Source organism: Lepisosteus oculatus, chromosome 1 (assembly GCF_040954835.1).
Source record: "Lepisosteus oculatus isolate fLepOcu1 chromosome 1, fLepOcu1.hap2, whole genome shotgun sequence".
Lineage (NCBI taxonomy): Eukaryota > Metazoa > Chordata > Actinopteri > Semionotiformes > Lepisosteidae > Lepisosteus > Lepisosteus oculatus.
Window position 1 is genome coordinate 52,961,640 of NC_090696.1, and position 25,229 is coordinate 52,986,868.

Below are 25,229 nucleotides of genomic sequence, written 5' to 3' on the forward strand. Positions count from 1 at the left end.
GGTTCTGGATGGCTTGCCATCACTGACATGATCTTGCAGCAAGACAATGATTTTACCCATACAAAAAGATCTACAAAATGTTGTGGTTTTCCATGGGAGGCAACCCTGAAAACCAAAATTAATCCAAAATTAAACCAAAATTAATCTACTGTCTACAAATGGAGAAAGTGCAAGACCACAGTACAAGGAGTGGTCGTCCTACCAAATTATTTTCATGCAAAAACATGAAAATCATGAAGGAAGTTCAAGACTCATCTATCAGAAAACAACTGATCCAGTATGGTGTTCATCGAAGGACAGTAAGAAGAACACCACAGCTCTTCGAAGAGAATACTACTACTACTCGAAGAGTTGCTACTTGTCTGAAGTTCAACAAAGAGCACATCAGGTTTTCTGGAACAATAAATGTTGAAAGTATCTTGTTTTGAGTCATTTGTTTAATCAGGTTAACTATCTTTTATTTTGGTTTAGATTAAAATCTAATAGCATATTTAGGGAGTATTTTGAAATACCTTTGAAACAGTAAAAGCGAAAGCTTGTTACCTCTGAGGCAAGTAACTTTAACAGGGTTAAGAGGGCGTCTCTCAGGGCCTGTTTCCCCTATCTGAACGGATCTCTTCCTCTTTCCTAGCCCACAGGAGTACTTCAGTTCATCTGTGGTGAACACAAAGCGAATGAGGTACCGCAGGAGTCGTCGGCCATCTTTCTTGGAGGAATTCACAGCCTCATCCCATTGCTTATTGGTAATGTAAACGGGATAGTTGCCAAGCAGCTGCTTACTACCCTGAAAACCAAGACAAAAATCAGATAATTTGAGTTTATTGGTAAAACAATAAAGGGTAGATTTGTTCAATTATGACATTTGCTTTAATATATTTAACCAGCTTGGTATAGAACATTTGATTGCTGCAATAACTGCAATCATATTTATATTTGTTTATTTTTCCCAAACCAATAACTTCCCAGTGCAAAGACATACGGTAGGTAAGGGCTCCACTGACCATAGCCATTAAGGCCACTTAGGGTGGGATCTATTTTGAGAAGCGTTTTGTTATTTTTTTTAGACAGACACAAATATTTTTAAATGGATTAAAACACACTTGAGGATAGACAAAATAGACCACTATTTGTGATTACATTTTTAATGAATTAGTACTTCCTAAAGTAGAACTTCAGGAGCAAGTTTTTTGTGGAGTTATTCATTGTCTGAACTCCAACTGTAGCCCCCTCCAAAATCAAATGATATACAGTCCCTTTTTTTAGCAATAAAGTTTTCTCAAGACAACAATATCACAGTTTCTACACAATGTCTCCTGTAATATAATATACCTTTAATATCTTAGATTATTCAACTAAGTATTTTCTTCAATGATACCGATCTGATATTGAGTACATTAATTTTTTTTTGTTTGTCTTTTAGCAGACAAATGTCATTCAGTTTGCAAATCAGATTTCCCTTAACTAACAAATTCAATATTGTCTAATGTGGCTGGTCTAATGTGCTTCAGTTTCTGTTCTATTGTGTCAGTCAAGTCAGAATATTATCATTGTTGCTTATGATCAAATGAAATATTAAGTATTCCTTCTTTGATTCTTTGTTGGTTTTTATTAGATGATTAGATGATTTATCTAAGATTAGATGATTAAACTCAAAATCATAAACAGAAATGAGCATATACTGAATTTCATTCTTCATTCACACAATACATCACCTGCACTTAGGATGTTAAAACCCAAATTATTGTGTAAGGATGCAAAATTTGTGTTGTACAGTCATGTCGGAAATACAGTATTTAATAAGTAAAAACAAAACTATAATTACCTGTATAAAAATGTAGAATGCAACACAATCCTTTAATTTCTGCTCCGAATGTCTGTGTTAAAAATCCACACAGGTATTCTGTTACAGCACGGAGCTGCCCTACTGTGTAGGCATCCTCTCACGAGGCACCAGTAAATGTAGGGGTTTGTGCCTTTATTGGGACAATTATTAATTATTATTAAAAGTCACAAAATTATTCTTCTGATGGCTATTAGAATCAACCTTGCGGGATAAGTCAAACAACGCACACACACAGATACTAATACACGCAAATACATTTATTAATACATAAAAGCCATATAAATATAACAGATCTTATCATGGGGGTTAGCAGAATACAAAAGGTATATATTCAGTCACGAAGAGTTAAAAACACCAAGAGGGACCTACATTCAGTATATCATTCATTTAGACCGTTTCGTAAATGAACTTGGTTACAACTTCTACACTAGATACTCAAAAGCATGTACATCACTCATAGGAATAAAATTGATATCAACTGGTGTTGAGGTAACAATTGAATTCTCAAGCGGTAATGCAGAATGTTGAATACTCATCCAATCTGTGTGGATTCAGATCTCCCGTGGACAAAGAAGCAGTGGCAGGCATGTTGCTGTCCAATGGGCGCTCTCTGGCTCGTTGCCAGGCAGTGCTGTTGCGGCTTGCGACATGGTGGAGATTTCTGCAGCGATGCGCTGCTGATGCTCTCTGAACACCGGTTAGTTAGTGTTGGCTGAAACTAGCAAGTTTGTGCACAGGAAAAAAGTGACTGTGGGTCAAGGCAGATCACACTCTTCAGAGAGAAGGAAGACCAGTTCATTCCTGATATAGCGCGGGTTCCGAATACTGATTTTAGCTGTCCACAGTTCCGACTGTAGTTCACTTGTTTATCAGGTGAGCGTTCGCGGTGGGTTCACGAGGCTTGCTGCTGATGCTAACCTCGGGTGGATCCTTTGGTTACGCGCTGGCAACCTCCGTTCTTGACTCTTAGAACAAAGGAAAGTCCTGGCACTCGGACACACTGGCCGTTACGTGTTTGTCCAGGCTGAGTCTGAGGATGTTCAGGAGGAGCTGAGTCTTAGAATTGTCCAGGAGGCGCTCTCTGGCTCTGTGCCAGGCAGTGCTGTTGCGGATTGCGACATGGTGGGAGAGATTTCTGCTGCGATGCGCTGCTGATGCTCTCTGAAGACCAGCTAGTTAGTGTTGCCTGAAACTAGCAAAGTTTGTGCACAGGAGAAAAGTGACTGTGGGTCCAAGCAGATCACACTCTTTTAGACAGGAAGAAAACCGGTTCGTTCCTGATTTAGCGCTAATTCTGAATACTTATTCAGCTGTCCACAGTTCCGACCGTAATTCACTTGTTGTTCACGTGAGCTTTCGCGGTGGGTTCACAAGGCTTGCTGCTGATGCTAACCTCGGGTTCCTTTGGTTCCGCACTGGCGACCTCCATTCTTGACTCTTAGAACAAAGGAAAGTTCTGGCATTCAGACACACTGGCCTTTACTTGGTGGTCCGAGCTGAGTCTGAGGATGTTCAGGAGGAGCTCTGAGGCTGAGAATGTCCAGGAGGCACGCTGAGGGGCTCTGCACTGCCTGTTTTACCTAGAGGAACCACGATCGTTCATTGGTTGAAAGTTTCATGGGCATCCAAGACCCACGTGGGGTCTTGGACTATTATAGATGACTATTTACCCTGCCCTACCAGTTCCTGATTGGCTGATGATGAGTAACAATGCACTCTGACCTTAGAGTTGTTAACAACTTGGGATGACTCTCCTTTGGAATCTCCCAGATTTTAAGGCGCCAGAAATGACTATTTGTTAGGGTGGTTGATGTGTCTCTGCCTTGGGAGTTGTTCCTTATCAGGACACTCTATCAGCTAGAAAAACACCTTAATTGTGAACCAAATGGAATGGCCTCTCTGTATCAAGCACCACTGAGATGAAGGAGAGAGGGACTGGCAAGGGAGCAGCAAATTTAATTCCTGTATTTTAATAAGCCTTGCGCTACAACTGTGTACAAATTATTCTTTTTGGGAATCAGAGAACATCACCAACCATGTGACTGCAACTATTCCCATCCGAAACAGGACTAGCCAATTAATTTAATACTGTACTGCCTGCTAACAGAGCTAAGAAAATATTATCCTGCTTGATTTTATCTGCCACATTTATACAATATTTATGATGTTTGGAAAGTGAACAGACATGTTGTGAAAGTTATTGGGAATCAATTTCCACATTTAACACATCTGAGAGATAACTGGAAAATATAGTATTTGGGTGTTATAGTATCACCTGATGATGTCATAACTAATCACCAACTGTGTTTTTCAGACTTAAAAGGTACTGCACAGCTCACCTTCTTAGCTTTTCTCAACTCCACTCCATTGGTAATCCAGAAAACAGCACCAACCATGCGACTGCAAGGATTCCCATCTGAGTCAGGACTAGCCAATTGTTATTTGTATTATCAATTAAATTAATATATCTGGACTTTTTTGTTGATAACCTGGATATCAAAGCATATTCAGTAATAGTGCCTGGACAAAGTGAGTTCTCCCCACTCATCTCATTTGTGACCAGACTTGTATCAAATGCTGTGCACAGGATTTTAAAAAAAAAAGGTTAAGTGCAATGCTAACTTCTCTGGAAAGATAACTACAGCACCAAATAATGTGATACTTTCTGAGCCCTGGTACATCCCTGGTAAAGAGACACCGAGCTGAAGGAGATTGGACAGCTGTAATGAATCCAGCCAAGCTCCTTCTTCCTAAACTCTATAAGCAATATAAGTCAATAAGACTTGGAGTATAAACTTTAATAAATATTATATTATAATCTCGAGAGTAAAACCATTATGCCAAACATGTCTGATAAAGTATGCCAAACATGTCTGATAAAGTTTAGTTTGTACATGAACATTTGTCTTTGAGAATATATACTGTATGTATTCTCAAAAGTAATTATATGCGATTGAGATGAGACTTATAAACAATGACAAATGTTATAGTTGATGTATTTCAACTCTGAAGTTCTTAATCACATTTCTTTATAATCTCTGAACATCAACAATTTCTATTACAGCAGATCTTATTGGCCTGCTCTTCATGTTCTCATGTCATATTAATAAATTGTATATTGTACAGTGCCTTGCGAAAGTATTCGGCCCCCTTGAACTTTTCAACCTTTTGCCACATTTCAGGCTTCAAACATAAAGATATACATTTTTTATTTTATGTGAAGAATCACCAACAAGTGGGACACAATTGTGAAGTGGAACGAAATCTATTGGATTTTTGAAACTTTTTTAACTAATAAAAAAATGAAAAGTGGGGCGTGCAAAATTATTCGGCCCCTTTACTTTCAGTGCAGCAAACTCACTCCAGAAGTTCAGCGAGGATCTCTGAATGATCCAATGTTGTCCTAAATGACTGATGGTGATAAATAGAATCCACCTGTGTGTAATCAAGTCTCTGTATAAATGCACCTGCTCCGTGATAGTCTCAAGGTTCTGTTGAAAGCGCAGAGAGCATCATGAAGACCAAGGAACACACCAGGCAGGTCCGTAATACTGTTGTGGAGAAGTTTAAAGCCGGATTTGGATACAAAAAGATTTCCCAAGCTTCAAACATCCCAAGGAGCACTGTGCAAGCGATCATCTTGAAATGGAAGGAGTATCAGACCACTGCAAATCTACCAAGACCTGGCCGTCCCTCTAAACTTTCAGCTCAGACACGGAGAAGACTGATCAGAGATGCAGCCAAGAGGCCCATGATCACTCTGGATGAACTGCAGAGAACTACAGCTGAGGTGGGAGAGTCTGTCCATAGGACAACAATCAGTCTTACACTGCACAAATCTGGCCTTTATGGAAGAGTGGCAAGAAGAAAGCCATTTCTCAAAGATATCCATTAAAAGTCTCGTCTAAAGTTTGCCACAAGCCACCTGGGAGACACCCCACACATGTGGAAGAAGGTGCTCTGGTCAGATGAAACCAAAATCGAACTTTTTGGCCACAATGCAAAACGATATGTTTGGCGTAAAAGCAACACAGCTCATCACCCTCAACACACCATCCCCACTGTCAAACATGGTGGTGGCAGCATCATGGTTTGGGCCTGCTTTTCTTCAGCAGGGACAGGGAAGATGGTTAAAATTGAGGGGAAGATGGATGCAGCCAAATACAGGACCATTCTGGATGAAAACCTGTTGGAGTCTGCAAAAGACCTGAAACTGGGACGGAGATTTATCTTCCAACAAGACAATGATCCCAAACATACAGCAAAATCTACAAAGGAATGGTTCACAAATAAACGTATCCAGGTGTTTGAATGGCCAAGTCAAAGTCCAGACCTGAATCCAATCGAGAATCTGTGGAAAGAGCTGAAAACTGCTGTTCACAATCGCTCTCCATCCAACCTCACTGAGCTCGAGCTGTTTTGCAAGGAAGAATGGGCAAGAATTTCAGTCTCTTGATGTGCAAAACTGATAGAGACATACCCCAAGCGACTTGCAGCTGTAATCGCAGCAAAAGGTGGCTCTACAAAGTATTAACGCAAGGGGGCCGAATTATTTTGCACGCCCCACTTTTCATTTTTTTATTAGTTAAAAAAGTTTCAAAAATCCAATAGATTTCGTTCCACTTCACAATTGTGTCCCACTTGTTGGTGATTCTTCACATAAAATAAAAAATTTATATCTTTATGTTTGAAGCCTGAAATGTGGCAAAAGGTTGAAAAGTTCAAGGGGGCCGAATACTTTCGCAAGGCACTGTATTTATTAATTTTCCATATCATTTTACACTTATAAAATAATTTTAATGTGAACAGGAAGTGTATTCCTTACTAAGCAAAGAATGTATTTTTTAATTAAGTGCGTGAGCCAAATACATTGACACACTACATTTTTGGTTTGATCTTAGCAATGTTAAAATGAGTAAGGAAAAAGTTTCAGAAATTCATTAAACAATATCCACAGATATTCATACAGACTGCCTTCATCTAGTTGCAATTATTTACACTTAATATGAATATTTCCCCGTAGCAGAGAGTAGCTACTAGTTTACTTTTCTGTTTGGGAGTATGGATTAACATCAATCTGAAGGGAGCCGGTATTGGAAAAATAGACTGTTTGCTCAAGTTTAGCTTAGGATCTCCATTTCCCAAAAATACCCACTGGGCAACTTCTTGGTATCTACTGTAAATCACAAGTTCCTGTGCTGCCATCCAGTGCTAGTGATTCACACTATTTATCTGTTTTGTTATCTGTTGTAAGGTACTGTATGTGTAGTGATTCTGATTTTGTTTTGCAGATTTGCAGATTAACTACTAAAGTCAATTTAGTACATGGTGCCTGTAACAGAACATACTGTATCATTCATTTTCCAGGTTAATACATTTTAATATTTATGTATTTGCTTTGCCTAAATTAATACAACAATGGTATTTTAATGGAGGAAGCTGCTCATTCTAAACTTTTTAAATAGCTCAAAAGACGGGTCAAATCTTTAAACATCCCTTGAAATGCCTATTTATTTAAAAAGGACACAATGAGAAAATGTATTTACAAAATACTGACACAGTTACAAAGTACCTGCTAGTTAAAGTTTTTTTTAAGAAAAGAAAATCCTCACAACAAATAATTAAAAGTACATGATTTGAGAGTATCTGTAAACTATAAACTGTCAACTTCAGTATACAGAGTGCTACATGATTACACGAAATGGCACAAAAACAACACTAACAATTGAAACTGGTTGCATTGCGGAATTGTAAGGGGGCTGAGTGACTGCAGAATGTAATTCTCAGAGTAAAAATTGATGACAGTAAAAAAATAAAAACCTCAGCTTTCTAAACTGCAATTAAGTCACAGATATTACCATATAAATAAAATTTATGAAAAAGATAACTAATAGCGGTCTTTTAAACATCTTTGAATTGAAAGAAAACAAAACTGCAGGAGCACCAAAAAAGACATACAGAACACACAGAACATCTAATTTCAACTATTTTACAAAACCGAAAAAAAACATGAGATGAGATGAGATAACACAGAGATGCTGTTTTCCTGATGTTCTAATTTGGTGAAAAAAGAACAAATGGCCAAGTGAAATAGCCTGTAGCAGCCAATTAACTCAGAGTAGTTTACAAAGGAATAGAGGCTTTATTCTAACATTACTGTATATAAAGTGATAATTTAAACAGAAAATACACATTACAATGTGTTCTCACCATAACAGTGTTTATTCAGATGTAAATGAACCTTGGGCTTGTCCCTTGGGCCCAGAATAAAGGATGATTAACACATCTGTGTGAAACTCTATGGACCAAATTTTGAAATTCAGGGAAAAATGAAACAGCCCCACAACATTATGCTACTACCACTATGCTTCACTAACAAGATGGGCTTGAGTGTGTGATGTGTTGTGTTGGGTTTGGACCAGATATAAAACACATCTAGACTGACTTTTCATCTAGACTGAAAAGTTCAAATTTAAGCTTGTTTGAACACAAAATATTTTGAAAATATTTGCAGTATCAGTTAAAAACCTTGTTGCCAATCATAAACTGTATGACACGATTTTTGTCTGTAAAGAGGTACTGATTTCAATAACTGAGAATATATCATACTTGACATTTTCTCAGTTATTGAACTCTGTACCTCTTTACAGAGAAATGGCTATCACTATGTTCCCAAACCAGTTTCCTCCCTTCAAGACTACTCAAAGTAAAGGGACAGTCTGAGTAAATGTCTGCATTATACAATATACCTTCCACTTTTTAATGATAAACTTCACTGTGCTTTTATTTTCCCCCTTGGTTTATTTTTTAAGGATGGATGAATTGAAGCAAACTCTGACACCATTAAGCAATTTTTATAACAGAAATTATTTTCCTTAAAAAAAGATTTTATTTCTAAGAAAGCACAAGTTAACCCACAAAAAACTCCATCCAAATGTTTTTGGATGAATACATAACATCTTGACTTTCTGAAAAAAGAAGTGGTAGACAAGGGACGTGTTTAGAGCATAAAAGTGGCAAGACATTGTAAGAGTCCAAGTTTGAGTTTTTAAACCCAGATCATAGTGTTGAAAAATAAGACCCACAAACAGAAAACATTTATAAGCTGTTACCTCTGTCAGCTGCTCCTCTGGTGCAGGCTGTATAAACTGGTTATGATGTTGCAGAATTCTTTTGAAATAGTCTAAGACATTCTGGCAGGGCACTGCAAGGAGACAAAACATACATAAGGAAACTTAATTTCAAGAATAAAAATCAGTCTATTATTTAAAACTGTACATCTGCTGAAAGAGTTGCCCCCCAATAATCCTTATTAATTAAAATGTATTGAAACATTATTTGGTGTAAATTGCTGTGCCAAGAGAATGGCAACCTGGCCATAAGGCTGATGGGACCCCCCTCATTATTGCATGACAAGGGAAGGAGGGGTGTGATAAAGTAGGGTCTGCAAAGGGGGCTGCCAAAAGCCTGCCAAAAGAGTTGGGAGCTGACACTGCAGCTGCCTAAACACCAGTGGGGGATGAGAGGGAGGGGGTGGGCCCTGGGAACGGGTTGGGCTATGAACGAGGGGCCTGGACCAAGCACAAGACCAATGGAGTGACGGCAGAGTGAGCAGCAATAGCCACTTAGGCTCCTATGGGGACGAAAGAAAAGCAAAATTAAAGAGGTGGAAGAGAAAAAACACCAGAGATAGGTTGAAACTGAATGTGAGGTCCCTTACAAAGAAATGGAGCAGAAAGGTAAAAGAGAACATGAAACAGGGATTCCATAATGTGGGGAGGGAGACAGAAGGAAAGGACAAGAAATGGTCTCATCACAGTCACCCAACAGAGAGGATTTGGTTGTTTCCTGTAGGAAGAAAGCTGGAGATACAGAATTGGATGATAAAGTTTCTTTCTAGCAGGAGAAAATGCTGTGTGAACATGAGAGGCTATTGCTATTTCTGCATAGGAGAGCAGAAATGAACAAAATTAGAATGTGACCTCAATTTAATTGTTTGCAGTTATTATAGTACTTTTCATCCTAAAGCGTCCTAAAAGATCCTATAGCAGCCACAATACACATCATTCTATCATTTAATTCATGGCAAGACAAATTTTCATTTAGACATCTTCAAATTATATTTCTAAATCATTTTAAGATGTCTTTAAATATTTAAATATATCCTAAAATGATTTATAGATTGCCATGACCACTCCTTGCACAATGAATTAGAGCTCCTTCCATCAGGGTGTAGATTTAGTCTCCCCACATTACAGTGCAATGCAGCTATCCTTTATTAACACAAATTTATTCCTGCTTATTTTAACAAATGATTGTTATACTTCTATTTGTCTTTTTAATTGTGAGGATTAGTTAAAGCTGCTAACCTTTTCCCATCTTTTGCATGTGTTAGCAAATAGTTTGCTTATTGTTATAGTACTGATTGTTATACTTATTTTTTATTTTTATTTTTTTATTACTGTATTCTAGATTATCTAATTAGTGACCTGTGGTTCAAATCAGGTTATTGTTACGTTAGTGACGCAAAGATGCAGGAACTGTTGCTAAGTAAGCCACCTTACAATTTGAAGGGTACTAGGATCACTTCAGTTACATAGCCACGTCATGACAAACAACCTTTTCATACCCCTCCAATCTGGCTTCCGTCAACTTCACAGCACAGAAACTGCCCTGGTCAAAGTCACCAACAAACTTTAAAAAAAAAAAGTTTCTGATTCTGGTTCTCTTTCTATACCCATCCTTCTTGATCCCAGTGCTGCTTTTGACACTGTTGACCATAACATCTTACTTTCTCATCTGAGACTGTGTTTGGAGTTTCTGACACTGCTCTCAATGGTTCAAATCTTACCTAACTGATCGCTGTCACTTTGTCTCTCTTAATGGGTACAGGTCTGAAATTGGTCTTGTTAAGTCTGGTGTTCCTCAGGGCTCAATACCGGGCCCCTTGCTCTTCAGCATTTACATGTTCCCACTTGGTCAGCTAAGATCATTATGGTTTCAGCTTTCATTTTTATGCTGACGATACTCAAATATACATCCATACCAAACCTGACACTGATGTGGCTGTCTCTATTCTATCTAATTGCATCTCTGACAAAAATTTGGATGGCTCAAAACTTCCTTCATCTTAACTGCGACAAGACTGAAGTCTTGCTTATTGGCACCCCCCCCATCAGCTTCGTGAAGCCAGTCCTGTAACCCTATCTGTAGATGGCTCTGTAGTTGAGCTTCAATCAAAATTTAAAAACCTTGGGGTTATATTTGATTCTGTCTTAACATTCGACCCACATGTGCAGCATACTGTCAAAACGTCATTTTTTCACCTCAGAAATATCGCTAGACTACGCCCTATGCTATCATTAACTGTGGCTGAAAAGCTGATCAACACATTTGTATTCTCTCGAATTGACTACTGTAATGCTCTACTCACTGGGGTATCTAAATCTACTCTGACAAACTGCAGTATGTCCAAAATTCAGCAGCCAGAATCCTGACCAGGCCTAGTGCAAGTGTTCACATTACTCCTATAATGGAGTCTTTGCACTGGCTTCCGGTCAAATTCCGTGTAGACTTTAAAATCCTCATGCTCACCTATAAGGCTCTGCATGGCTTGGCACCTCAGTACCTATATGAACTATTTTCGCCCTACTCCCCACCTCGCAACCTTCGCTCTTCTATTTCTGCTCTCCTTACTGTCCCCCAAGCCGTCTACATTGTATGGGTGAAAGGGCCTTCTCCTGTTAGGCCCCCAAGCTCTGGAACTCTCTCCCCAAGCATATCAGAGAGTCACCTTCTCTAAACTCCTTCAAGTCCAGACTCAAAACTCTCTTCTTCAGAAAAGCCTTTACTTAACTGGTTCCATTCTTCACCCCTCTGCTTTTCTTAGTACCACCATCCATTTCTCCTCTGTATATTGTAATTGTGTTTTATCTTGTGTATTCTTTTTATTTATTGTTATTGTCATCCTGTAAAGCGCTTTGAGAAGCCACCTTTAAAGGCGCTTTATAAAATAAAGTTAATGAATTTGGTAATGACGGTAATGACTGTATTGCACTGTAAATGAGCAGGAGTGTTGTTCTCCTACTTATTGTTTATACAGTGGCTAGTTGCTTTAAGCACTTTAAGTGACTTTAGGTAATGTTTTGTGCTGTATTATGGTGATGTTTTAAGTAACATTTTTGAGTTTTGGAACCAATCAGAAATGTATTATTTCAGATTAATTACACAGAAATTGATGTGAATTTATTTTCTATTATACAAGTCTTCACCTTTGAAAAGTTTTCAAGGAATGAATTAAGCTAGTATAACAAGGGATTACTGTACTTTGTTTGAGCTAAGGAGTTCCTAACACATGGAGATTTTCAACAGCCAAAAACTTTCCAGATTTCAGTACAGTGTACAACAGACAGGCCCCACCCAGCTATATACTCATTGCAGACCTGTACATGATTTCCTAGGTTCATCACTCACAATACACTCTAGCTTTTTTACCTATACATACGTATAACTCCATAACACACTCCATATGTACTCTCTTTCATGTTATTCTTTAACACAAAAGCTCAACCTGTTGTGTGTACCCACCCCTGCCAAGGTCCTTCTCTGTCCCTGCAGTGTAGAAAAGCCAGATGTCATCCAATGTTAGAGAGCCAGGATCTGGACAGGAAGCTCCTAGCACTCTCCCTACACCAGCTGTACTTCCTGACTCTGGCCTTTACTGGCCTTTGCTGCACACCAGCAGAGATAGGGACATAAAAAACAGTCCTCCCACCCTTACTACATTAGGGTTGGATCTCCTGCTCTTTTTTTGACATCTGAGTCTCCTCCTTTCTGGTCATACTACTACACATTAACTAAATCGCAGTGGGAAGCCCTTCCAGCTCAATATACACCATGCAATCATTCAAAAACACCACAATCTTCTCACACACTTTTCACATTCTTCACTCATATTCAGGTAAGATTAGACAGGAGAAAGGTCTCAAAACTGCCTGAACTGTCTGAACACAAGTACAATGGCAACACCTCCTCAGCGTCTACAGTCAACAACCCTCAGAGACCCAGGCAATGCTTCTCTTTGGGTGTCTCCAAGCACACATTAATTCATCCATAGGCATCTGCAGTCTACAGTAAGTCAGACTGCATTGTGGGTGACTGCAACCTATTCTGCCCATCAAGTTTCTTTTCATCAGACTCTGTCTTAGAGCACCAACCAACGGTATGGACTCCATTCCAACTGCATTTCACGCATCTCCATGGACTTTCCAGCAGACAGCAACAGTGCCCTATCCAGCAGCTTTCCTTGCATATTTGCATTGTTTAGGCCAGCAGCTCCTTTTAGGGAGGATTCAGTCCTAATCCCACAGATTTACTTAGCCCCGCCACTACCCTGGTGAGCACAAAGGAGAGTTCTCCACTGCTGCTTTTAAGAGGGGCTGTTTTTTCTCTCTCTGAAGTCTGAGAGAGCCTATACAGTTCATCTGCATCCCAAGAAACCCAAGAAATCACCTGTAGCTCATCTAGCTATTGATCCCTATAGCTGCGGCTTCCTAAGGCCAGCATCACACTACACAACCTTTCCTAGGATTTTCAGTCATAGCCTTCATTTACATAATCGTAAGAAAATCACAGAGAGTCGCAGCACACGCCCATTACCATAAGTTGTGTAGTGTAACACCCCCATTGACTCAGTCATAGAGCTCTTAACAGCCCCTACGGCTGTCTGTGACGTGCAACAACAAAATCAAACTGGTTTAGTTTCAAACTGGTCACAAGTTGTAGGGGTGGGCTCTTGTATCTGTGACAGTGAACAGCTAATGACTGCTTTCTTGCTCAGTTAGTCCCAGAAAGTACTACACGGACTGTTTATATGAAGTCCAGTGATAAGCAACTACAGTACATTCCGTCCTTGGCTTAAAGGTATAGTCCACTCTGACAGGCTAAAAGAGCTGAATTATTTTAGACTTAAACATAAGAAGACCAGCCATTCCTGAACAAATGTCCTACACTTGTCTTCCACAAGAAAGACTTTGACAAGACCTGAGTCAAGAATCAAAATCATCAATTTGAGGACACTTCTTTACACAAATGGTTATGGGAGTATAGAACAGATTTCCCATGTTGTTGAAGCTGAACTTTACTTCTTCATCAAAAGACTTGATGAGAACCTTGGATCAATCTGTTACCAAAAAATAACCACAACGTTTTGGCTGTGGAGCCTTCTTTGGGTAAAATACTTAAAACTCAGTATTTTATACATTTGAGTACAAGTATAAAACAATAACAGTATAACTCATTTTATGTGCTTAATACTGTTTATTTTGCTATAGAATAGATACTTGAAAATTATATCACTGCAAACAATGTTTCAATATTTGTGTGACTCATTTTGAGCTTTTGTTAATAAAAAAACTTAAGTACCCTGTTCAGAAGTTTATTTATCTATTTATTTAACACATAGTACAAACATTCAAACATGATTTTTTTGTAACATTCTCTCACACAAGAATTCACAAGAAAATTTACAATAGGTGGGATCCCTCTAAAAAGTACATTCTAACAATGTGAGATTTACAATATATACAGATGCAGCCATTCAAAACGAGCAGGCGATACCGCATTATTTTGCGGTGCGCTTGACGCAGCCTACCGCGAGTTACCATACATTTTCGTATAGTACCTCATATAAAGCACATTGTACCGCAAGTAAAATAGTAGTATCCGGAATTTCCGCGAGGTGGAGCTAATAAAGCTCAACCTCTCATGTTTGAGCTGTCGCCATCAAAGTCTTTAACGAAGATATTACTAATAGTATTAATAATGAATGACCTTGGACAAGCTGTAAACTCAAAGTATTGCCCTGGTCCACATTCTTTTTTTCATTGACCGTCTTTGTAAAAGTAACACCACAGCATTTCGCAATCACGCATTTGTTTCCAATCATGCAAAGTACAGTAATTTTTGAGAATCTCCGATTCCCATGCCTTTCACATGCTCATAAAAGAGATTGATTTAGGAACATAAACATATTACTGTATGCAAACTGTACTGTATACAGTATGTATATGTATATTTAATGTCTTAACTGTGCCCGTTTAAGTATTGAATATTTATATGGAATTTTACCACTGAAAGGAAATCTTAGTAGCTGAGCATAAAAAGAATAGGAGCATACTGTAACGTGTGTGAAGGCCATAAACAATATTAATTTTGGAACATAAACATACAGTATATGGCTGGTCTCTGTACTTTAAAGAAAAAATACACACCAGTATTCCATTTCTCAGTTCACAGGTTTGCATGCATAATTTAATTTTGAAAGCCACTGAGACATCAGGTACTACTGTTGTATTTATGAAAAAGAAACAAAACAAAAAGCATACTGACAACTGTGCCAGGTATCCTTGTAAAAAAAGCATACTGACAACTGTGCCTTGTAAATAGTTCCTTGCGGGAGAGCTGGGCTGGCAGGTGGTGACGGAGAAGAAAAATAAAGGCTTTAACTTGCTTTAACTCCACAAGTCTGAGTTCTTGTGTCCGTCCTATCTGAACCCAAAAGTATTACAATATGTATCTTTATAGCAGGTGGTGTACAGCTTTTAGTATAGATTACACTTTTCTAAAATGTATTTAAAAAATAAAAACGATTACAATTTAATCTTTCCACGTTTGATCCCAAAAAAAATAAATCTAAACGGGGAGAAAGCTATGCTGAAAGTTTATTAAGATACTTAAAAGACAAAGATATCAATTTATGTTGCATTTGTCTGATTGTGAATAAAAAAACATATATTTAAACACACTTTGCGATTTAAATCAAAACGCGATTTAAATCAATATAAATGTTTATATTGTAACGCATACTGTAGGTGACTATTCGTTGTTATTAAAATGACTTAAATTCGATCATGTTGTGATATTTAGAAATATAAATTTGTTTGGTGCGAGTGAGGTCTTATTTAATCTCTGACCCAGGGAAAAGTTTTATTTTTTCAAAGAAATGTTTGTTAAAAAAAAGTCATGGCTCTGGCTGGATTCAAACACCCAACGTGTGATGTATAACCTAACCCAATACGCCACTGGCAAGCTCGCATGAGGAGTGTTGAAAAAGCCCTACAGAAACAGTATCAACAGACATTGTACAGCGTGTACTATTCTTGTGTTGTGGTACATGAATATAATTATATCGTTATTAATTTCTTTAGATACGCGATTCCATATTATATTCCCTTTTAATCAAATTCTGAAAGTATGCTTGTTGACTCTGGTATCATGTTAAAGACTTCAATGCTTAAAATGTTTACGGAGAAATGGAATACTGGTGTGTATTTTTTCTTTAAAGTACTGAGACCAGCCATATACTGTATGTTTATGTTCCAAAATTAATATTGTTTATGGCCTTCACACGCGTTACAGTATGCTCTTAATTTTTTTATGCTCAGCTACTAAGATTTCCCTTCAGTGGTAAAATTCCATATAAATATTCAATACTAAAACATGCACAGTAAAGACATTTAAATCTTTCTATGACCGACCAACGCACCACGAGTGCCCCTGTCGGTCAACCAATCACGTACCGCGGTATTTTGTGTCACGATGCGTGAGGCCATAGCCAATTACCCGCGGTATGTGTCTGTGCCGCGTACTTTGAATGGCTGCATCTGTAAGACTGCACAAATGTACTGTAGGTTAGATATTCTGTATGGATCAAAACAAAAGTACACATAGGAATGTAGGAATAGGAATGTAGGGAACTACATTTGAAATAATTGGTTTGCCACAGCACCTGCATTTGGATAATGAAAAGAAGAAGAAGATGTGGACATAAATATCAATATCAATAGTGTCAATGATATTACTGAATTTGTTTTTGGACAGATTTTCTTAAAATGGCTTAAAAACATATAACACCGATGTTCAGCAATCTTCTTAGCAGTACAGTGTATCCTTGAGACATGTAAACCTGAAGCTGATTACTAAAAATTGTTATTCTGCGCAAGCCAAACTGTCCTGAAACAAAAAAATCAACCTAACTCATAAAGGAAAATATAAAAAGAATTGCGTATTATCCTCAATCTAAAAAAGCAATGAATTAAATTGATATATGCATATTAAAATTAACATTTCTATAAAATAATATTGTAGCGCCCACGTGGGGCACTTAATGGCTGCTCCATCCCCTTTGGTCATGCACACGCAAGGCAGGCTGGGAACAGAGACTGAGGGGCAGGACTTGGGGGAACCGGACTGTATATAAGGGGGTGAGGGCTGTGAGGCAGCCTCTTCCCTTCCGCGTCTGTGTTAGTGTCGGTGTAGCTCTGTAACCCCTGTCCCTGTGTGTGTACCATTCCCCGGTTCTGGTTAATAAATGTGTTGTTCAACCCCTTTTCATGAGTCCTACTGTATGCCTGTTCCATTCCGTACCGAACCCTGCGGTCATTACAACATAAAAATCTGCAAACACAAAAATACTGTATATACCATGAAAAGCATGTTTTAGCTATACTTAATGTGAACATCTTTTGAACATTACAGTGTTAAGCATTAAAAAATGCTTAACAATTTTAACATTGTTAAACGTACCTTTGATGCACTGAGTATCAATATTGACACAGTGTTGTTCAGGATTTCCTAAGGTTTCCAATGTTTTCCACTTGCATTGTGAAGTCCTGAAGAGATCTTGATATTGCCTCATGAATGTAAGTGGGTACAGTATTTTCATAGAAATTCTCACAAATAAGACTTTAGCATTCTGAAGCTGACTTAAATTAGATGTAATTTAATTATTTAAAATTAATCGAACTATTGCAAATATTTCTCTCAAATTCATTTAAAACATTTTTTTTAATTTCCTGAGCTATGTCTCTTTGCGCCACATTACAACAGAAAATATTCAAGCACATCTCAAAAAGGAACCCATTTAGATATATGGGAAAAAGTTGTAAAACGTTAAATGAATATTTAAATATTTATTTAAATATTTCTCCATATGCATAGGAAACAGTTTAGAAATATCTTAAAATTATCAGGAAATGAATTAAATATATATGTAAATGAACAGTTTTAAAGATACCTTTAAAAGACGACAAAGTTATTAAGGAAGTGATTTAATAATATCTCTAAATGGACTTCATATACTGAACATATCTTCAAATGCTCAAAAGACATCTCTAAATCTCTAAATGTATCTTCAAATATATGATATTAAATACGATATATATTCAATTAAGTGAGAATTTGCCTTTGTCTTGGTAAATTGTTAGAGGCCAGATTGAGTGTGCACAAAGCAGAATGAAATCCAGGACAGTGGTTAAAACCCTTATTTGTATAAACAGTACCATGGGATTATCCAAGGTATTATGACACTGTTTACTTTCTCATCTGAAAGACAGTACCTCCCACACCAGTGTCCACAGTCACCATACTGATCACAAGTTTGTAAACTGTGGGTCCACAGAGGAGAATGCCACCTACTTGTCCAATTTACAGCAGCAATCTGGTTTTTCCTTAAAGTCCTCCTGTCCCAGTAATGACCAGGACCATCCATGCTTAAATTAGTTTACAAGGAGGTACTGATGCAATAATAATACTATTGTAGTGTGAGTTTTTCATAAAGTGACCTTGGTGGACAGTGGGAGGCAAAGCATGCATTAATAAAGTAAGGGAGATCTATAAAAGAGAATAAAAGATTAAGGTGACTGATTAATGATGAACAGTTATAGGGGAAAAAACACTATATCAGACACTCCCAATTGCTTACATTTCACACACCGAAAAATGTTTAAGTATTGGTACTATTTTACTATTGATACTATGTTTCATAATTTTACAGCATTATAACACTAATGGCAGAATATACAGTATGATTGATTTATTTTCAATATGAATATTTTACAATCTGGTGCATAAGAACATAAGAACAGTGCCAAATAAGAGGGGACCTCTATCTAGTTTGCGTTATTTTTTGGTAACAGATTGATCCAAGGTTCTCATCAAGTCTTTTGATGAAGAAGTAAAGTTCAGCTTCAACAACATGGGAAATCTGTTCTATACTCCCATAACCATTTGTGTAAAGAAGTGTCCTCAAATTGATTATTTTGATTCTTGACTCAGGTCTTGTCAAAGTCTTTCTTGTGGAAGACAAGTGTAAGACATTTGTTCAGGAATGGCTGGTCTTCTTATGTTTAAGTCTAAAATAATTCAGCTCTTTTAGCCTGTCAGAGTGGACTATACCTTTAAGCCAAGGACGGAATGTACTGTAGTTGCTTATCACTGGACTTCATATAAACAGTCCGTGTAGTACTTTCTGGGACTAACTGAGCAAGAAAGCAGTCATTAGCTGTTCACTGTCACAGATACAAGAGCCCACCCCTACAACTTGTGACCAGTTTGAAACTAAACCAGTTTGATTTTGTTGTTGCACGTCACAGACAGCCGTAGGGGCTGTTAAGAGCTCTATGACTGAGTCAATGGGGGTGTTACACTACACAACTTATGGTAATGGGCGTGTGCTGCGACTCTCTGTGATTTTCTTACGATTATGTAAATGAAGGCTATGACTGAAAATCCTAGGAAAGGTCGTGTAGTGTGATGCTGGCCTTAGGAAGCCGCAGCTATAGGGATCAATAGCTAGATGAGCTACAGGTGATTTCTTGGGTTTCTTGGGATGCAGATGAACTGTATAGGCTCTCTCAGACTTCAGAGAGAGAAAAAACAGCCCCTCTTAAAAGCAGCAGTGGAGAACTCTCCTTTGTGCTCACCAGGGTAGTGGCGGGGCTAAGTAAATCTGTGGGATTAGGACTGAATCCTCCCTAAAAGGAGCTGCTGGCCTAAACAATGCAAATATGCAAGGAAAGCTGCTGGATAGGGCACTGTTGCTGTCTGCTGGAAAGTCCATGGAGATGCGTGAAATGCAGTTGGAATGGAGTCCATACCGTTGGTTGGTGCTCTAAGACAGAGTCTGATGAAAAGAAACTTGATGGGCAGAATAGGTTGCAGTCACCCACAATGCAGTCTGACTTACTGTAGACTGCAGATGCCTATGGATGAATTAATGTGTGCTTGGAGACACCCAAAGAGAAGCATTGCCTGGGTCTCTGAGGGTTGTTGACTGTAGACGCTGAGGAGGTGTTGCCATTGTACTTGTGTTCAGACAGTTCAGGCAGTTTTGAGTCCTTTCTCCTGTCTAATCTTACCTGAATATGAGTGAAGAATGTGAAAAGTGTGTGAGAAGATTGTGGTGTTTTTGAATGATTGCATGGTGTATATTGAGCTGGAAGGGCTTCCCACTGCGATTTAGTTAATGTGTAGTAGTATGACCAGAAAGGAGGAGACTCAGATGTCAAAAAAAGAGCAGGAGATCCAACCCTAATGTAGTAAGGGTGGGAGGACTGATTTTTATGTCCCTATCTCTGCTGGTGTGCAGCAAAGGCCAGTAAAGGCCAGAGTCAGGAAGTACAGCTGGTGTAGGGAGAGTGCTAGGAGCTTCCTGTCCAGATCCTGGCTCTCTAACATTGGATGACATCTGGCTTTTCTACACTGCAGGGACAGAGAAGGACCTTGGCAGGGGTGGGTACACACAACAGATTGAGCTTTTGTGTTAAAGAATAACATGAAAGAGAGTACATATGGAGTGTGTTATGGAGTTATACGTATGTATAGGTAAAAAAGCTAGATTGTATTGTGAGTGATGAACCTAGGAAATCATGTACAGGTCTGCAATGAGTATATAGCTGGGTGGGGCCTGTCTGTTGTATACTGTACTGAAATCTGGAAAGTTTTTGGCTGTTGAAAATCTCCATGTGCTAGGAACTCCTTAGCTCAAACAAAGTACAGTAATCCCCTGTTATACTAGCTTAATTCATTCCTTGAAAACTTTTCAAAGGTGAAGACTTGTATAATAGAAAATACATTCACATCAATTTCTGTGTAATTAATCTGAAATAATACATTTCTGATTGGTTCCAAAACTCAAAAATGTTACTTAAAACATCACCATAATACAGCACAAAACATTACCTAAAGTCACTTAAATGCTTAAAGCAACTAGCCACTGTATAAACAATAAGTAGGAGAACAACACTCCTGCTCATTTACAGTGCAATACAGTCATTACCGTCATTACCAAATTCATTAACATTAGAAGCTATCCTGTACCATATGCACTCAACATATGCAAGCTTTTTTATAGAAAAAAGTTAAAAGGTAAAAAATATAAAAAGTTAATTCCTCATCTAAGCAGATTCAAGAAAAAAATAATCTCGACATAGTAGAGCCCAGCTAGTAAGAATAAAAATCAGCTTGTTAAAATGCAACAATAGGTAAAAATTACTTCATCTTGTCTAAATTTGAACTTATGTATAGGATACTTGTATAGTAAAAGATTATGGCACTTGTACTGTAGTTGGGGTCAGGCATTGATTGTATTTGTCATACTAAGATTTATATTAGGCATTTGGTGATCTGTTGTACCTTTCATTTTATGTAAATAGTTAAAAAGGACCTGTACGAAACATGGATTCGAAAAAACCTTGCTATTTTCTTTTATTGGAAAAATAATTAATGTGATCAAAGTTTCGTAAACCATTTTGTGACTTCCAAATACTTCTGTTAGACAATTTATAAAGAAAAAATATTCCATATTTGCTAACATGCTATTTATTTACAAAAGATGGTATATTTACTTTCTTAAATGTTATTTTGATGTATTAGATGTATTTGAAGATGTGGTTTAATTGCTAAGGTACTTGTAACAAATAAGTTATAAATAAATAACAGGCCAAGAGGCATCAGCTGAAATCAAGGTGCGTATTCAGACAGGTATTACACAAGTATAATTATAGATCTATGTAATTATTAATTTCCCAAAGGAAAAACATTTAATGCAAGTACCTCATTCAGTACATATTTTGATTTTTGCAATAGGCCTTGTTAAGGACTTTCTAAAAGGTTAGAATACCATAACAAAATTGCATACAGTTTTTTTTGCGATATAATGAATTTTACATCCCTATTAAATTGCTTTATATATCTGATCTTTTTTTTTAGACTGCCACACCTTTAAAAATGCATTGTGTCACGATCGTAATCCCTCCTCTTAAGGGCGCTCTGGCCCTTTTGTATTTTAGTTGATTATGTACACCTGCCCTCTGTTTGTCTCTCATTATTTAAGACTGGCACTCTCGCTATTCCTGGCTCAGCATTAAGAGATGGACGCCTGGAAGCCAGCCTACCAGCAGGGTCCAGGAGAGACCCGACGGCATAGCCTTCATCACGGCATCCTGACCCTCTGAGTCCGGGGCTCGGAGCGCCTGGCCTCATTATCCTGGTTTTATTCCCTGTCCCTGTTCCGGACCCCATTCCAGATTTTAACTGTGTTTGTTTTGTCTTGGATAAATCCCCCAGTTTTCGACTTTAGACTGCGCCCTGGATTCCCCCTTTTGGACTGTCTGGACCTGTTTGTCCTTGCCATGCCCCTCGAGCACCGGATCACCGTTGTCACGCCCCCCTGTCTGTCTACCATCCTATCTTGCTGTACCTTGCCCAGATGTCCTTCTCCACTTACTTCCGGATTATACCATTTGCATAGGGTACTGAACTACACTTTGCAGGAGCCTGGACAGGCTCCTGTTACACATTGCTCAGATTCAATATTAATTTTCAGAAATATAAATCCTCCTTGGAATTCTTAACTACATCCTACTTTGTCTACCTTGCTCCAGATATCAACCACTCTTTGTGGTAAACCTTAACTGTCGACCAAAGCTGGCTTTGAAGTTCAGATGGGCTTCTCTACCTCATCTTACAGCAATGATCGAGCCCAGAGATTCCAGGTGGAAACTTTGCAGCGTGGCTCTTGAGCTCACACTCATAATGTTGACTGGATGAAAAGAGAAAGTGACTTGTCATCAATCACTGTATGACTTTGATGGTTTCCCAATTAAATGAAAAAATCTAATGATAATTCTAAAATCAGTACAATTGTTATTGCAAAGTGAATAGAAATGCAGTTGTGAATGGGAACACAATCATAGGAAAGGTGAATAAAAATAAAGTAATTCAAGTGATAATACCGGGAATGCTGTCCAGTTTTCTACGCAGCTCCTCATTTTCCTGCTGGAGAGAGAGCACCTCTTGTTCCAATTCCAAACACCTTGGGCAGCATCCCTCCTCCTCCTCTTCCTCTTCAGGAAGTGTGGATGATGGGTGCCCGTGGGACTCAGAGGGTGTGGGTGATGTCCAACCCCCACCTAGAGTATGAGATGGGGAGGTGGAGAGAGGGTCCATGTCATTGGAATGACAGTATTCCCCAGCAGTTCTCAGAGAAGGTCGACTGCCAGCAATCAAGTAGCTCTGAAGGGACTCAGTGAAGACACGCAGAAATGCAGAGGTTTGTTGCTTCTTCTGGGCATATTGCAGATCTATGTCGAGTCTTTCAGGAGTCTCTTGATCACCAGAGACACCCTTGCCCAGCTGACAATGTCCTAACCTTTCTGTATAGCAGCCTTCCTCTAGTTTGATGTGAGACATTGCTGAATGTGCTGGTTTGGGATCCAGAAACTTTCCGCTATTGTTGAGGAGGCTCAGAACCCGACTGCACTGCTGGGCAAAGGCATCCAGGATCATGCGGTTTTCTGTCAATTAATAAAAGAAAAAACTGTTAAACCAAATAAACATATTTGTTCATTATAGGCACATCCTATACAGGTACAGGTACTGAAACTAAACTACATTCAAAGAAAATAACATTTTATCACACTAAACACAAGATGAAGCACTGCCAAATCTGTAATGCTGTGGTTGGAATTGAGACTGAAAGTTTCTGAATATTCAGTTGTTTTTATTTAAACAACTTTTTCAAGGAGACTTGGCAAAGAACATTGGCTTCATGTTCAAGATTTTTATAGTGATCAAGTGTTGCACATGGTGGCACGGTGGTGGAGTGGTTAGCATTGCTGTTTCACAGAACTAGGGCCCTGGGTTAACTTCTGCACCTGAGGTGCTATCTGCATAGATGTTCTCCATGTGTATGTGTGGGAATCATCTGGGTGCTCTGATTTCCTTCCATAGTCCAAAACATACTATAGTTAATTGGCTTGCCAGGATTAGATCTGGCTCATCCGCATCCCTGAATTGGGTAAAGTTGTGGGAAAATGGATGGATGGACAAATGGAACATCACTTTAATAGTTGCAGTAAAATTTCCTATAGCATTCATTTTTGAAAGTGATTAACTTAAGCAGCAGAAACATGTCATCACAATGAATTCCACTGGATAAAATTAGTTAAATTATGGATTAAAAAAAATACCCAAATAAATTGCTTTAATTTTATTTGTTGGCATGAGAACATAAGAAAGGTAAAACATACAAGAAAGTAATCATGCTCATTTTGTACTTTTTGTAGATTTTGTCCAGAAATATTTTAAAAGAACCACAGTTTCAGCATGTCCTATTCTCAGTTATAAATGAATTCCTTTTAAGTTACTGTTATGACCCTCTGCCCTTGTTTTACCCTCTGTGTCGACTTTGCCCTTTGGATCTTACAGTAAATACAGTACATGGATAAAATCTTCATTTTATCTCCTTTGTTCTAGACTGAAGAGATGTATCTACTGTATGTTAACTTACAAATATGACAATCTTCTAAGACAAGTAAACACTATCGTCACAATACTCTGAAATATTTTTAAAGGTACTGTATAATATACTTTGTGCAATGGTGAGTAGAACTAAACTATATTCTAAGTGACATTTTTCTAGTGTGTTGTATATCAGGGAAATTATGCTCAAGTTCTAAATTATATACATTCTGCTCTATACACAAGAAATGTGTTTACTTTTTATTGCTTCCTCACATTGTCTAAATAAGATGTGACAACACAGGGGGTTGGGACACAGATCCTTAGGAAAACAGACAAAAATACAAAAAATGCAAAGTAACTGTTGGCAAACCATTTAAAAACCGAGAACTGAATCTAAGCTAATCTTTGAGCTATTAATAGCACAGACATGCAATGGGTACCTTACGTACCTCTTTCTGAATGTTCAACAAGCCTCAACTGCCTGAATGGTTTCCACTTGAACTATGATCTCAGTCTCTGACGTAAAAAGTCATGCTTTGTCCCTTTACTGTGTAAAACTGAAGGGAGTTTACATCTACTCTTTAAATCTTCCTTTTGGGCTGCAGTATACAAAGCATCTGTTTTGTTCTGTCAAAAAATAAAACCCAATATTATTTAAGTACCATATTATCAATGTGATAGTATGAAATCAGCAATACCTATTTCTGGAAAATGTTTGAAGTATGGTAAAAAAAGTACATTACAAATTAAAGAAGAAAATGGATGGGTTTATTCTTACTGGATTGTTTCTTATGTTTAAGGT

The 25,229-nt window shown here is 38.1% G+C and overlaps 1 protein-coding gene across 1 annotated transcript in view; it reads right to left on the reverse strand.

Moving 5' to 3' along the window:
- Positions 1-25,229, reverse strand: part of LOC102683918 (BEN domain-containing protein 4) — a 72,537-nt gene that overhangs the window by 4,501 nt on the left and 42,807 nt on the right. Inside the window, exons 2-4 of the mRNA XM_006629884.3 lie at positions 22,918-23,478; positions 8,956-9,047; positions 544-784 (exon numbers count right to left, since the gene is read on the reverse strand). Of these exons, the coding sequence (XP_006629947.1) occupies positions 544-784; positions 8,956-9,047; positions 22,918-23,478 (894 nt within the window). The remainder of the gene's footprint in view (positions 1-543; positions 785-8,955; positions 9,048-22,917; positions 23,479-25,229) is intronic.